Source organism: Eurytemora carolleeae, unplaced genomic scaffold (assembly GCF_000591075.1).
Source record: "Eurytemora carolleeae unplaced genomic scaffold, Eaff_2.0 scaffold253, whole genome shotgun sequence".
Lineage (NCBI taxonomy): Eukaryota > Metazoa > Arthropoda > Copepoda > Calanoida > Temoridae > Eurytemora > Eurytemora carolleeae.
This window is the reverse complement of record NW_019396190.1, coordinates 238,343-252,484: the sequence shown is the minus strand read 5'-3', so window position 1 is coordinate 252,484 and position 14,142 is coordinate 238,343. Positions and strand designations below refer to the sequence as shown.

Sequence of the window (14,142 nt, the reverse complement as noted above, 5' to 3'; positions counted from 1 at the left end):
ACTTTAAAACAAAGTTTTTTTCTGAACGAACGATGTTTTCAAAAAAATTTTGAAAAAAAAAACCTATTTTTTACTGAACAAACGATTTTACTAAATGAATGGTTTTACTGAACGTTCAGTGGGAAAACATTTTAAGAACAAACAAAGTTTTACTTTTGAGCGATTGAAAAAAAGAACAAAATGTTGCGTTCACGAACCATGAATGAACAAAATGAAAAAATGCAAATGTGCCCATCTATACATATATATATATAACAAACAAATAGACGGACAAACCAAAAATATATATCTATATCATAAAACAAGACATTTGTATATATATATATATAGGTTGTCTATAGCCGGCCAAACGGGTAGACCGATCGGGCAGAATTTTTTTTGGACACTCATGGGTTCATGGGTGGCCGGGCGCCTAAAAAAAATTTGAAAATTTTTTTTTCTAAATTTTTTTTCAAATATTTTTCACGGGCAACGCCGGGCCCTTTTCAGCTAGAATATATATAGAATCCGGATGGATTTGAATAAATCAAGAAGATCAAGAATTGTCATGATTACTTCCTGTTGCTGGAGAGAATCCTGGTTAAAATACTTGATTAATTCTAGTTTTGTAAAGTTTATTAATAAGTTTCAAACATATCTACATGCATTCAGTTGTATACTAACCGAACAATAATAAGGTTAGCGATAATTTTTAGATAACTTCAAATTTTTTTAATTAATCATTTTCCATCATTTTTATATTGATTCATCATGGGTAACCTGAAAACAGCGGAATAATAGTCGATGTTTTATTTCTACTTCAAAATGACTCTAATTAATTTAATATCACAAGCCTTTACCTTTTATTGACTTACCTAATTCCTGACCATGTTAATTATACTTTTAATTCAAAGCGTCAAAACGTTTGTTTCAAACTGTACTTTTAAAGGAGCCCATAAAAACATATCGTTACTAAACATATCAAAACATATTTTATCAGCGACAAAACTCATCATCACAAAACTTATCAAACTGCAAAACTTATCTAACAACATAACTTATGAAAACAAAATTTATCAACTACAAAACGTATCAAACTATAAAAAGTATCATAATCAAAACTTATCAATGAAATTCATAAATCTAAAATTTCAAATCATGGAAATGTTCCAGCAATTGTTTTAAAATCCGCGAATTTTCAAAAGAAAATTCGATTAAGTCTCAGTTTCCCGGCCCCTTTCTGGGCAGACATGGTTATGAGAGAGGATAGCTTGGTAGTAGGTGTTCCAGGACCTGAAGGCTATGTGTGCAAGCTTAAGCTTTGATAGTGTACTCTTGAACACATATTTGTTCGACATTGCCAGCCTATTTACAGATGAATAATGATTTACATATAAATTCTGAGTCAAGATTTAGTTTTACAACTTTCAAAAATGTTTTAAAATATAAATTTTGTAGTTATTTAAATAAGTTTTGAGTTTGATATTTTTTGCAGGTTGATAAGTTTTGTTACGATACGCTTTGTATGTGCTCCCTTTTAAATGATTATTTGGCAAAATACTGATTTTTTTGCATATCTTAGCTGATAATGATAGAAATGTACAAAAAATGTTGGTGGATGTTCTTTTATCCTTGATTTAACATGTCTAGACTTGACTGAAGATGAGGATTGGTTTACTAGTGCAGATTCTTCTACTGGTTGCTGGGGTCGTTCAGGGCCTTGATCCTATATCTTTATCAGCTCTCTCATTAGCGGAGGTGACAACTGACAAGCATTTACAGATAGGGTTGGGGAAGGGACTGTAAATTTTAAGTGCCCCTACGTACAAAGATGGCACTGACAAACTCGGATTTTTAAAAACCAATTTCTTTAAAACCAAATGTCGTAGACCGTAGATATTTCAAACTATGAATTCTGGTGGATCAAACAATGTAAGTTTGAAATATGAAAGGTATGCATGATCTGGTTGTTGAGATATAGGTTTCATAAAACTGAGATTTGTGGCAAAAACTCAATTCCTTTACAAAGATATCTTTAAAGCTTTTCTATTGTTAGGAGGCCCACAATCAACCAAATTTTAAACTTAGAAAAACGAAAATATTTTCCAAATGATTGATCATGAAAAGGTTTCAAGGGTACCGTTGTAAATTGGACATTGCTGTCTTTGCATTGAGAAAGAAAGCTATTGAAAAAAAACGAATTATAACCTTTAACGTGATTGTTGAAAAAAGTACCAAGAAAGTTTAAATAATATTCAAAATGTTTGTTTTACAAAATTATGTCACCATTCTTAGTCATTTGAAAACCATCAGGATTGAAACTTATTACTTGAAAAAAAGTTTTTATTCTTTGGAAATTGCAGCAATTAAATTAGAAAAATTTGTAAATTTATTTGTTGTTATTGCTTTTTAATTTACGAAGATAACAAGAAGGCAGGTATTTTATATAAAGTAAGGTATTTAAGCATGAGCTGTTCTATAACAAGCCTCTATCAAGACTCAGGAGCCCAATATTAAAAATATCGAAGAGAAAATATATTTTTAATGAATATTTCAGTAGAATATGTATATTATGTATACTAGCCTTAGAGGGCGCTTCGCGCCCATCTTCTAAATTAGTTGTGAACATGTTCTCTTTGTGTACATCGTAAAACAAAACAAAAATAATTCGCGGATTTTCACAAAAACTTTCGCGGATTTTCAAAATTTTTAAAAATTTAATGACGATCGAATTTTGATGGAGACAAATATTTGAAATTTTGATGATTTATAAACCTTCCCTGGGGTCCCTAGATCTCCCACAAAAAATGTGGACCCGATCGGTTCAGCCGTTTTGACACAAACAGACAGACAGACAGACAGGCAGACAAGCCAAATTTATATATAGATGTAATATATATGTACTGTAGATTATATTTGGGCATTTAAACACCAACTCTAAAAAATTTAGATTTTATAATTGTTTAGATTTTAGAATGATTTTGGATAAAATTTCTGTTCAAATTTAGTTTTGCGGATTTATATAGATTATTTTGTTCGTGGATTTCTCGAAGACGATATTGACTGTCCTACTATATTATTTAGATAACAGCTGTTGGTTCTGTTGTTGCGATGCTGGGATTTAAACTGTTCGCACATTCAGCGCAAGTTCTAAGGTAATGCACATTACGCTACTTTAAGTTTCAGTACTTTAACAGTTGATAAAAATGACTATGAACTATTTCTAAAAGTTTCTTACTCCATACACACTGACCCTCAAGTTATATAAATCGATTTAGTATTTTTTTATTATGTATTTTTAAATTATTAAAAGACATTCCAAAATAATATATGCAAATCAATCAATTGACAATCATTGCTCTTTAATGGAAGAACTTTTGAGAACAAAAAAAATTTTAATTTTCTGATATAATGTAACAGGTTAGTTATAAGATTTTTTTCCACACAAACTGATTTTCTAATCCCATATCTGTTCAATCCAATGTTTCAGACTTAGATATTTTAAACTATAAATTCGGTAAGATCAGATAGTTTAAGTTTAAATTATTAAAGGTACATGTAAATCTTCAAGTGATAAAGATTTGAGGATTAGACAATTTAGCTTGTCACCTTGTGTGATGTGTCAAATTGCTTTTTTTTTCTCACACATACTAGCAATGCTCTTGGAGTCACGACGTTACAAAGCTGTACCAGTAATGTTGCTTAAATTTGGCCTTCTCCTTCTGTTTAGTATAATGTTGATGAGATGTTGTTTTTGGGTGCAGAAGTAAATGCTAGAACAGAATTGAGTCTTTGCAACACATCTGATTTTCTAATCCTGATATCTTTCCAACCCAATATCGTAGACCTTAGATATTTCAAACTATGAAACTTGTTGGATCAAATATTTGAGATATTGTGATTAAAAAGTCAGAGTTGTGACAGAGACTTAATTCTTTTAGTTGCATGTAACTAGTAGCTTTAACTAAAGCTAGTTTGAATTATTGTAAACAGACTGTGCCCAGTTAAACATCAAAAGGAAAGGAAGGGTTCCGTAAAATTTATGAAAATGATATTGGTTTTGCATTAATTGAAACTTTAAAAATATAAATTTTCTAGAAACCTAATTCTAAGCAATCACGTTTCAAGCAATTGTATCTGCACCTTTTATGTGGTGTTCCTGAGTATATAAATATATTAATGTTACAGATTAACTGGTCGCATCAAACGATCTGAAGAAGATGATCTAAATTATGCTACTATTGAAAATATTGCTGCTCTGGAACCTGAAAAAGATGATCTTAATTATACTACTATTGATACTATTGCTGCTCTGGAACCTGAAGATTGCTTCAAAAGAGTATTCTGCTCTGCTGCTACTGGCAGGTAAACAGCTCTTTACAGTATACTGTACACAGTACACTGTACTGTACAGTTTACTTCACACAATTTCAAATGACCCTTAATTTCAAGAATGCCCGATTTACAATGGAACCCTTTAAACCACTTTCTTAACACTCGTTGAATTCTGACAACTTCATTCGTTGTCTCTCAGTAGGATAAAAGAACACAATATAGTTTTAGAGAAACCATAATTGAAAAGGATCATACAAAGGTTAAAAGTTTGCCGTTGTAAATCGGGCATGTCTGTCTCCAGTACATATATAAATATTCAGATTTTCAATTTTTATGTTTCTCTTTATACATACAAAATATAGAAATATACACACAAAATATATAAATATACACACGAAATATATAAATATACATACAAAATATATAAATATACACACAAAATATATGAATATACACACAAAATGTGTAAGTATACATTCAAAATATATAAATATACATACAAAATATTTAAATATACACACAAAATATATAAATATACACACAAAATATATAAATATACATACAAAATATATAAATATACACACAAAATATATAAATATACATACAATACACAAAATATATAAATATACACACAAAATATATAAATATACATACAAAATATATAAATATTTTCCCGCCTGTTAATATATCATTTACCCTAGAGGATATCTATTAGTCTAACATTCTAAAATACACATTTCTTATATTTCTTAGAGTATCCAATGAACACACTTTTGATTTTCTTCTTAAACCGTTCATTCTTGAATAAAGTAGAGAAAAATCAAAAACCGGTTTTTTTTAATAAGAGAGTCTCTCCCGTTTTTGTATATTAATCTTAAATGGTGCGCTAAATTTAAACTTTATCAACTCTGATTGGTTGGATTTCATACACTTTTCAGGATATAAGTACAAGATTAGGTTAGTCTCGATATTAAAAAAAAGAAAGGATCAAACATTAAACTCCACCATTTTCAAATTTTCAGCTCAGATTTTTTTTAAATTGCACAAATATATTTCTTAGATCTAGAGAAAATGAATCTACTATTGATTACATTAAGCTTGCTCGTGATTAAAATTTCTTCATGAAATCACTATCTTGGCAATTGATGTGGTCAAGTATGCCTTCCAATTAAAAGTTTTAAAAATCTTTAAACAATGTTTTTAGAATTTTGAATATTATCATTAAACCTTTTGTAAAATCTGCATCAAAATTTCGCGAAAATTTTAAAAATTTCTTTGACAAGAAGAGAACTGTAAAAATTGTCTAAGTTCGTCGAAGATTTACAAATAATCTAAAAGAAAATATTTTTTCTGGTTTATTTGGTTGGTTCAGAATATCTTGCATTTCCTTGTTTAGGTTTAAAAACGAAGGTCTGAAGAAAACACTGAATATAGTCTACCAAGCAATATTAATAGATCCAAGTAATATCAACACAGAGAATTATAAACAAGCTGCAATCTTTGGCGCTTCAAGGTATTTATTTTAATACTTGGTCTATCATAGGCGATGTTTCTTTTATTACCTAGTATATCATAGGAACTGTTCCTTTTATTACCTAATCTAGCAAACGGACCGTTTCTTTTATTACCTAATCTAACAAAGGGACTGTTCCTTTTATTACCTATAATCTAACAAAGGGACTGTTCCTTTTATTACCTTTAATCTAACAAAGGAACTGTTTCTTTTATTACCTAGTATATAGGAACTGTTCCTTTTATTACCTAATCTATCAAAGGGACTGTTCCTTTTATTACCTAGTCTACCAAAAGAACTGTTCCTTTTATTACCTATTCTATCAAAGAAACTGTTCCTTTTATTACCTATTATCTTACAAGGAACCGTTCCTTTTATTACCTATTATCTTACAAAGGAACTGTTCCTTTTATTACCTAATCTGACAAAGGAACTGTTCCTTTTACTACTTTGTCTATTAAAGGAACTGTTCCTTTTATTACCTAATCTATCAAAGGGATACCTAGTCTATCAAAGGAACTGTTTATTGTATTACTTTGTCAATCAAATTGTGTCGATTATTCATATTTTCCGTCAAAAAATTTACAGTTATTTTAAAATGACTTTCGGATATATGTAACGTCAGAATCTAAATCTAAGTTAGAAAAATGACGATATCTTTTCTACTCTTTTCTCGGATACATGGTTTTAGAACTGTTGTGAATCTTAATTATGTTACTTAGCACGCCAAAAATAGCTTTTACAATTTTAATATTCAATGCATTTATGAATTATGATAATAAAAATATACGTATTATTTTGCTCGGTGGTAAACAACTGTTAAAAATTACATTGTTTTGCTGCAGAATAATTAAAAGTGTTAAAATACAGCATTGAACTAGCTATAATTATAATTGTGTTCATAAATTGTAAATTTATGTTCAAGGTATCCCGCTTCTTTGTTTCGTAAGATGTAAATTACAACAGTCAGCTTAAATTAGGAATTGTAAATCGTCATTTTTTCTCTTTTTAATTTTTGAAAAAACTTGTGAAGTAAATCATTAAAACATCCAAATCCGAATTTAAAATATTATAATTTAGTGCTAAGCTATAGGTACTTAAAGGCAAAATGTTGATGTCCTTTTTTTTACAATTATCGTTTATGGCGCAAAAAAATCATAATCCGATTTTCTACAAGTTTGCATATGTTGAACAACGTGTTTTTTCTCTGACTAATGATAATTATATAAAATCACCTTTGTGTAAGAGTTTTTGTCATAAATCTTAAATAATGACAACCCAAATGTCCATGTTCTTTAAATAAAGTTATTTCAAATATTTTAGGAGAGATATAGAGAAATGTGAATACAAATATGCATGTGCGCTTTCTATGGATAAACTGGAACTCTTATATTAGGTAAAGCATTGTAACTTATAATCAAAGATTAATATAAATACAGATAGAACACTAGATGTCGTCTTTTTCAAAATTTAGGGGTTTTTCATTCCCATTAACCCTGAGGCGTATGCTCTCTCTCTGTCTTGTCATTCAACGCAGCATGGATGTCACTACGCTGGGCCTATTTATTGTGAACGAAAAACCCTAAATCTTGAAAACACAACATTTAGTGTTCTATCTGTATTGTTAAATAATCTATGCTTATGATAATCTTGATAAAAATCTTTGTTGTTGTTCACAAAGATATCTGTTTTTAAGCTTCCCTTAAAGGACCTAGTAAATTATAAACAACACATATCGTCTTGTTCATTTTTAAAAACAATAAATTATTGAAAAAACTAGTTTTAAGAATTTTTTTTTTATGTTTTTAACATTTTTACAGCTTCAATATTGGCGGAGATATTAAGAAATCTATCCAGATTTCAATTTATTAAATAACAAAAAAATCGTTTAAACCATTAATATTTTGAATACAAAGAAGGAGGATCACATTTTGGAAAGCTCATAAGACGTTTAAGTTTATTACTTTTATACAGTCTTTGTAAATGATCAATTATCGGAAATCTGAAATCCCACGTTTATTGGGACACCCTGTATGACTTTCTTAGTAAAATCCATGGTCTATTTTACCCTCTATTTGATGTACTATCTGTAGAATGTACATCTATCTAATGTACCATATAACCTTTAAAATACGTACATCTACATCTATGATCTATCACCTCTCTGAAATTTTCCATCTATGAATTAATTGTTACAGGTGGATCAGGTCTTTACTCTGTGAATTGTAGGATCAGAGAAACATCATTGCACCTCACCTAAATACATTTATTATCTACCAGTTACATTATTAAGTTTGATTTATGTAAAAGTTAAATTTAAAATTGAATAAATGTCAGTTGTAATTTTTTTATCTTTCTTAGATAATTTTTTTGTGTAAAAGATGAAGAAGGTTAAAATTTAAAATTCTAATTGATTCAGAAGAGGCAGTCATTTAAGTCTTGTACAATATTAAACTGTAATTCCTTCATTATATGCAGAATTAACTTATCTATATTTTTACTATAGATCTAGGTTTCAAGGTTGTGAATCGAGTGTGCCCCTATCTAAATGGAGGGCCATTTAAGATTACTCTGAAATAAGTCACTTAATCAAACAGACACAGACATTGTATGATTTACGAATATACAAATTACAATATTCTCAATTGGGTCAAACTGTGATCGAAAGTCTGAGCTTGCTGGAACAAGGACCAAACTGTTAAATCAACGTGCCCCCCCCTTGACCCCCGTACGGATGTTAAGAGATATTTTCTCATAAAATACAACAACAAAAACATTACAAAATGATCTATTTTGAACAAATTAATTAGTCGATATAATCATCAATTTTTGAACATTTTACACACTAGTACCTCTTGAGTATTTGATATGAAAGAACTAAATCTTTAATTAATAAAAATATTTTAAAGTACGTTTGTTTACACCCATTAATGCTTTGTAGAATTTAAGAGACTGCGCGCAGAAGTCCTTATAAAAAATAAAGAACGAAATTTGTCAACTTTTGTGTAAATACTGTTAATCTTGAAGGCTTGAACTCGATATCCAATCCAATTAATCTTGAGGATCAATTCTTGGTCTCTCATGTCTAGCTGCCTGCATATCGAAGAGGAATTAAATTAATCTGCAGATCTGCAGAAGATGGAGATCAATTCTTGATCCTGAGATTCAAACCACAAAAGCTTATATTTCAAAAATATGTAAATTTCCATACATATGCCAATGTTTGACCAAAAGAGATTTTTATCTAAAATGTATTCATTACTATAATTCATTTCCACTTAATCTTAATTGATTTAATATCTTCTGTTGAAGGTTGTTACTGGAGCAGGTTATGAAGGTTCCGGTTAGAGAAAGATGGAGAAACTACAAGTTTTATTTTCTCCATTAAACTTGAGGTCTAATCAGTAAATAGGTGACTAGAGAAGGTGAACATGTCCTTATAACATACATTCAAATATAGATTGATGGAGAAATTATCGGGGTTTTAAAAAAAATAGAAGTTAAAGGGCAAATCGACCTTTTTGCACGCCTGATTCACAACTGTACCCTTTAAATCTTTACAGAGAAAATATCGTCATTTCGTTTTCTTAAAAAGAGTTTAAATCATTCCTTTTCTTCATGGCATTAATTCGCAAGTCACTTTTAAAGAGAGACAATTGTATTAGTTTTAAGATTAAAAATCTAGTTTATCTTCATTGTTTATAAGTCAACGGTTTACAGGGTACTGTTGTGAATCGGATAATGGTATACAGGGTACTGTTGTGAATCGGACAATGGTATACAGGGTACTGTTGTGAATCGGACAATGGTATACAGGGTACTGTTGTGAATCGGACAATGGTATACAGGGTACGGTTGTAAATCGGAATTTATTTACGATTTAAGGACCTAGAAACCATACAATGTAAGCATAAAAAAAACAAGTTGGCCTTTCTTTTAAAAAGTTATAATTATCCATTATTTGTGTAGTGATAATGAACAAGAATACGATAGTTTGGGTTCTCCTGGTTCTCTTAGTCCTTCTATTCCTCCTAGACCTAGGAGTAGAAGCTGCTGTGTATGATGGAAGTATACTTCTACCTGTACAAGATTTACTTTATCCTCTTTCTCAAGTAAGTCAAAATCATAGATAAATAACAATAAAGATGAACACTAGATGCTGTGTTTTCAAGAATAATGGGTTTCTTGTTCACAATAACCCGAAAGCAGGAATCATGCGATACTCTCTCTGTCTTGTAGTTCAACGCGCGTAACTCCTTTAGGCTTTTGTCTCAGGTTCATTGAATTAAATCTTGAAAAGACAACATCTAGTGTTCTATATGTATTGTTATTAATCTGTGGTAAAAATACACAATCATAACATTGTGATCTTTTGATTGAACAGAGCTTCATACAAGTATGCTAAGTTCATCCCGTTCCTCTGTTTGTCAGTTTTGATTAAAAAACAAATTTTAAATCATAATTTTGATAATTTTTAGATGTTTACTCTTCCTGGATTGGCTGCTATTGCTTCTATTTTAGTGATAACGGTAACATTCATAATTTTTTCCTTAAACATATAAAATAAAAAATTGAAATAATGTTCTTATTTACTTGAATTTTAGTTTACAAATTATATTATATTGTTTGGTTTCGGCACATTAAAGTATTCATCAAAATTTTACAGATAGCAGCATCAGGAGGTTTAGTTACACTAGGGTTACTTCAAGTTTTAAGAAGAGGACCTCTTATACTGCTAGGGTAAACATCATTGTTATTATAATTCTATAAAAGATGAAAAGTGTTATGGCATTGCTAATTTTCGTTACTCATTACACTAAACTAATTTGAAAGGACCTAACTAGAGTGAGCAGTATTCAGTTTCTTATATTTGAAATCAAACGTGTTTTGGTCTTTCATTCAACAATATATCATACCCATAGCCCTCCCTTCAGGTATAAAACCGGGCTTTTATATTAACTGCCTGAGTCCTAAGGCACACTGCCTGAATGACTACTTTTTTCTGTAACTAATTAAATCTTTGTTTTGACCCAGTTTCAATTACCAGATTTTGATAATTTTTAGCTTTTTGAAAAGAAATTTGCACATTTTTAGTTTTTATTAATTACACATCAGGTTATTTAAAAATTAGCAAAAAAAAATTTTTTTTTTAGATTTAAATATTTATTTTATGCTAATCCATTTAAAGATTTAAACAGGTTTACATTACATTACAAGATATAGCATTACATCTGCATCATTTTCATAATTTCCCTCAAACTTAAATCTAGTTCAGCCTTTGTAGGTCTTCGTTTAGGCTCGGGAACAGGCACAGGATTAGGTTCAGGTTCAGGGTGAGGATGAGGTTCAGTTTCAGGTTCAGCTTTACCTCACCATAGGTGCTTCCTTAGAAGTAGGGATGGTTTCATTTTCTTTTAATTTTTTTCTGCTCTTTCTCACTCTTTTCCTCCTTTTTCTCCTCCTGTTCGGCATCCTGGAAAGAGACTGGGGGAGGGTACCGAGGGTTTGGGAGAAGGAAAAACATTCTTTACCTCCTCTAGACCATAACCTCAGCTCCACAGATTCACCGACCTTCACAAATTCCTGGTATAGAGCTAGGACCCGCTGTATTGAACCCATGTGTATTTGTTAAGTTGAAACAGGTTGACCAGGTAGAGTGGTCGTTCCCAACATTTCAGCTGATTTGGGGGCCAACACAGGTTTGCGGCCAAACTAGGCAGGGAGAAGAGAGCTGGTTGCTAACAGGTTGAATGCCGGGTAAAAATTTCATATATTTAAAATGACATGGTCCAGGGCTTTTCAAAAAGTTATATTTTAAGATTTTTTGGACACTTTTTATTTGCAAACATTTTTAGTATGTAACTGGATATTGCCTTAAAAAAAATTATTTTTCAAATTTGAAAAACTTTTTTAGCCAGATTCTAAAAGTAGAGCAAAAGAGCTTTCCAATGACGTATCATTTTTTATATTTGGACATCAAACATGGGATTTAGGATGGGCTGCGTATCCTGGTTTTGAAGTACCCCAGCAGAGATAGGGTTAATAAATTACGGCTACGTTTACCGGCTAGATCGTGTTTCAAAATGAGTAAAAAGTAGGTAGGTTTACCTATTCACACTTCCTCTCTCTTCACGTTAATCTAAAGTAAATTTCACTACTATGAGGAGCTACGAGGTCACAAAGTTGTGCCATTAATGTCTTATAATTTTTACCCTCTCCTTCTGTCTAGAAACCGGTTTTTGGGAGATGAAGATGAAGAAGAAGAAAAAGAGGAAACTGAGGAAAGAATATGGAAAAGAGAAACTGAGAGGGCCTCACCTTTTTCCATTAATACGATTTCATATTTGGAACCAATGCAGTGCTTTAGAAGAATTCTTTGCTCTTCTGCAACAAAAAGGTAATTATCGGAGTTTACTTATTTTACTTTTAAATCAACAGTTTGTCCTTTTCTTTTTATACAATTTCTTTCTTGATCAGAACAAGAATTCGGAAATTTTAAAATTACAAACTAATTAAAAAGAAATATATATATAATGCACGCACCCCTAACCCTTTAGTAAAAGTAAATTCAAACTAAAGTCTGACCGCGTCAACCTTGTTGCACCGGCTAGTCATAAGCCTAAGTCCTAAGTGTAAGCGTTATTCACCCAATGTCCGGGCGATACAGTATGAACTGGGACCGGAAAGAAGAAAAAATTAAATTGCGGATTTTTCTGCTGAATTGGTGGATTTATTTTATTCGGCTGATAAATCTTGTATCGTCATCTTTTTATAAAACTTTTGACGATATTGGGAAAAGAATCAGTCGGTTCAAAGATTCCTTTCAGAAATAATAATTAAACAAAAAATTCCTGTTTTTAGTTAATTTTTTTCAAATATTTAATTTTACATATTTTTAGACTTAAAAACGACCGAACTAAAAATATGTTGAATATGATTGAATCTGCTGTAGACCTGGCTGAGTTTAATAATTCAATAGCTAAAGAATATAGAGAAGCAAAGAGATTAGGAAAATCCAGGTAACGATTAATGATTAATGTTTTTTTTTTTATCTTTGCCTATTTTGATTTTTTTCAAAATTTTTCATTTTAAAGATTCAAGACTTTTATAGAATAAAAGTTGAGTAGTTAAAGAGGCAGAGTTTCAAATGGCCATCCGATTATAAAGTGACATTTTCTATTCACATTAAAATAGATTACTTTCAAGACAAGAAAGGAAATGAAGAGAAATAATAACTTTTTAAGACGGGAAACAATGATGTTTTCCTCTATAATTATTCTAGTGTAATAAATCGGATATTCCACAGTTCTTTAATAACTAAAATGTTCTAATTAAGGAGAAATGTTGCCGCATGTGAATTGAATTATAAGTGCCCTATTTCTTCAGACGTCATCAACAGTCTAATATTCTAGGTATTTTACTCGAAAGAATTGAGATTTTTCCTCAAACTCTGATTACCTTTACAACCCGATGTCGTTGACTTTTGATAATTCAAATAGTCTAGTCTGTAGTATGAAATATCAAAGGGGTTCACCATGTTTAGGAATAAGAGAATTTGAGTGAGTTTGTGGCAAAGACTCACTTCCTTTTAGCATCTAATGTTTAGATATTTGAATGAATGATCATTTCTGTTTTAGATGTATCCTACAAATGATTTGGCAGCTGTATACCTATAGGGGAAAATAAGTGTAATTGTTAATGTTTTGATTGAAATATATGTGTGAGAAACAAACACATAATTGTGGTAGATGTGATAACTTAAAAAATAAACGAATGCAATTTTAACTGATTATTATATTATGCATAAAGTCAGAGAATGAACTGAAATTTATTGAGAGTTAAACAAATGGTTTATAATGAATGTAAGTTTTTTTATTTTGAAGAATTATTTAGACTGAGTCAACTATCGCATATTTCTGGAGAAATATTTTTTAATGAATCAAAATAAATTTCTTACAAAAATTTCTCGAAGATTACGTCATTGCAAAACTTTGCTTTTTAACCAGAAGGCCATTTATGGACAGTGAACCCAGTTTAGTGTACAGAGGAAAATTATATCGCAACTGAATGTAATTTAATGTCTCATCTGATGCAGATCTAAGGAAAAGTTTAATTCCTATTCAAAACTTCGTGTTGGTCATACCCTTCAGAGATAACTAAAATGAAGGAATCAAGCATTTTTGTTTAATTTTTAAAGTACCCACATTGGATATCGAGATCAAACATTCAAGATTAAGAATACACAAAATTGCCAAGCTGTAATTTAAACATTTTTTTTGAAGTTTTGAGTGTAGAATAATGAATGATTAGAAGTA

General features: G+C 30.4%; 2 protein-coding genes across 3 annotated transcripts; both read left to right on the top strand.

Annotated features, from left to right (window-relative positions):
* Window positions 1-656: 656 nt before the first annotated feature.
* Window positions 657-9,164, top strand: LOC111697700 (uncharacterized). 2 transcript variants are annotated; one of them, XM_023467793.1, is made up of 7 exons: window positions 657-677; window positions 1,630-1,737; window positions 3,064-3,134; window positions 4,168-4,344; window positions 5,711-5,827; window positions 7,151-7,223; window positions 9,140-9,164. In XM_023467793.1, the coding sequence occupies exons 2-6, from the start codon at window positions 1,642-1,644 to the stop codon at window positions 7,221-7,223; spliced, it is 534 nt and encodes a 177-aa protein (XP_023323561.1). In that variant the 5' UTR covers window positions 657-677; window positions 1,630-1,641; the 3' UTR covers window positions 9,140-9,164. The 2 variants fall into 2 exon arrangements, with proteins under 2 accessions (XP_023323561.1, XP_023323560.1); XM_023467792.1 differs by lacking the exon at window positions 9,140-9,164 and adding an exon at window positions 8,026-8,176.
* Window positions 9,165-9,168: 4 nt separating this feature from the next.
* Window positions 9,169-13,612, top strand: LOC111697699 (uncharacterized). Its single transcript, XM_023467791.1, has 8 exons — window positions 9,169-9,252; window positions 9,797-9,939; window positions 10,306-10,356; window positions 10,494-10,567; window positions 12,057-12,224; window positions 12,727-12,846; window positions 13,164-13,239; window positions 13,465-13,612. The coding sequence occupies exons 2-7, from the start codon at window positions 9,802-9,804 to the stop codon at window positions 13,237-13,239; spliced, it is 627 nt and encodes a 208-aa protein (XP_023323559.1). The 5' UTR covers window positions 9,169-9,252; window positions 9,797-9,801; the 3' UTR covers window positions 13,465-13,612.
* The last annotated feature ends 530 nt before the right edge of the window (window positions 13,613-14,142 follow it).

Excerpts from the sequence above, each read along its gene's own strand:
- LOC111697700 (XM_023467793.1), top strand. The coding sequence starts at position 1,642 with ATGAGGATTGGTTTACTAGTGCAGATTCTTCTACTGGTTGCTGGGGTC. Across the intron at positions 3,135-4,167 it reads CATTCAGCGCAAGTTCTAAG|ATTAACTGGTCGCATCAAAC; the intron begins GTAATGCACATT and ends TTAATGTTACAG. Across the intron at positions 5,828-7,150 it reads GCAATCTTTGGCGCTTCAAG|GAGAGATATAGAGAAATGTG; the intron begins GTATTTATTTTA and ends CAAATATTTTAG.
- LOC111697699 (XM_023467791.1), top strand. The coding sequence starts at position 9,802 with ATGAACAAGAATACGATAGTTTGGGTTCTCCTGGTTCTCTTAGTCCTT. Across the intron at positions 9,940-10,305 it reads TACTTTATCCTCTTTCTCAA|ATGTTTACTCTTCCTGGATT; the intron begins GTAAGTCAAAAT and ends GATAATTTTTAG. Across the intron at positions 12,225-12,726 it reads TGCTCTTCTGCAACAAAAAG|ACTTAAAAACGACCGAACTA; the intron begins GTAATTATCGGA and ends ACATATTTTTAG.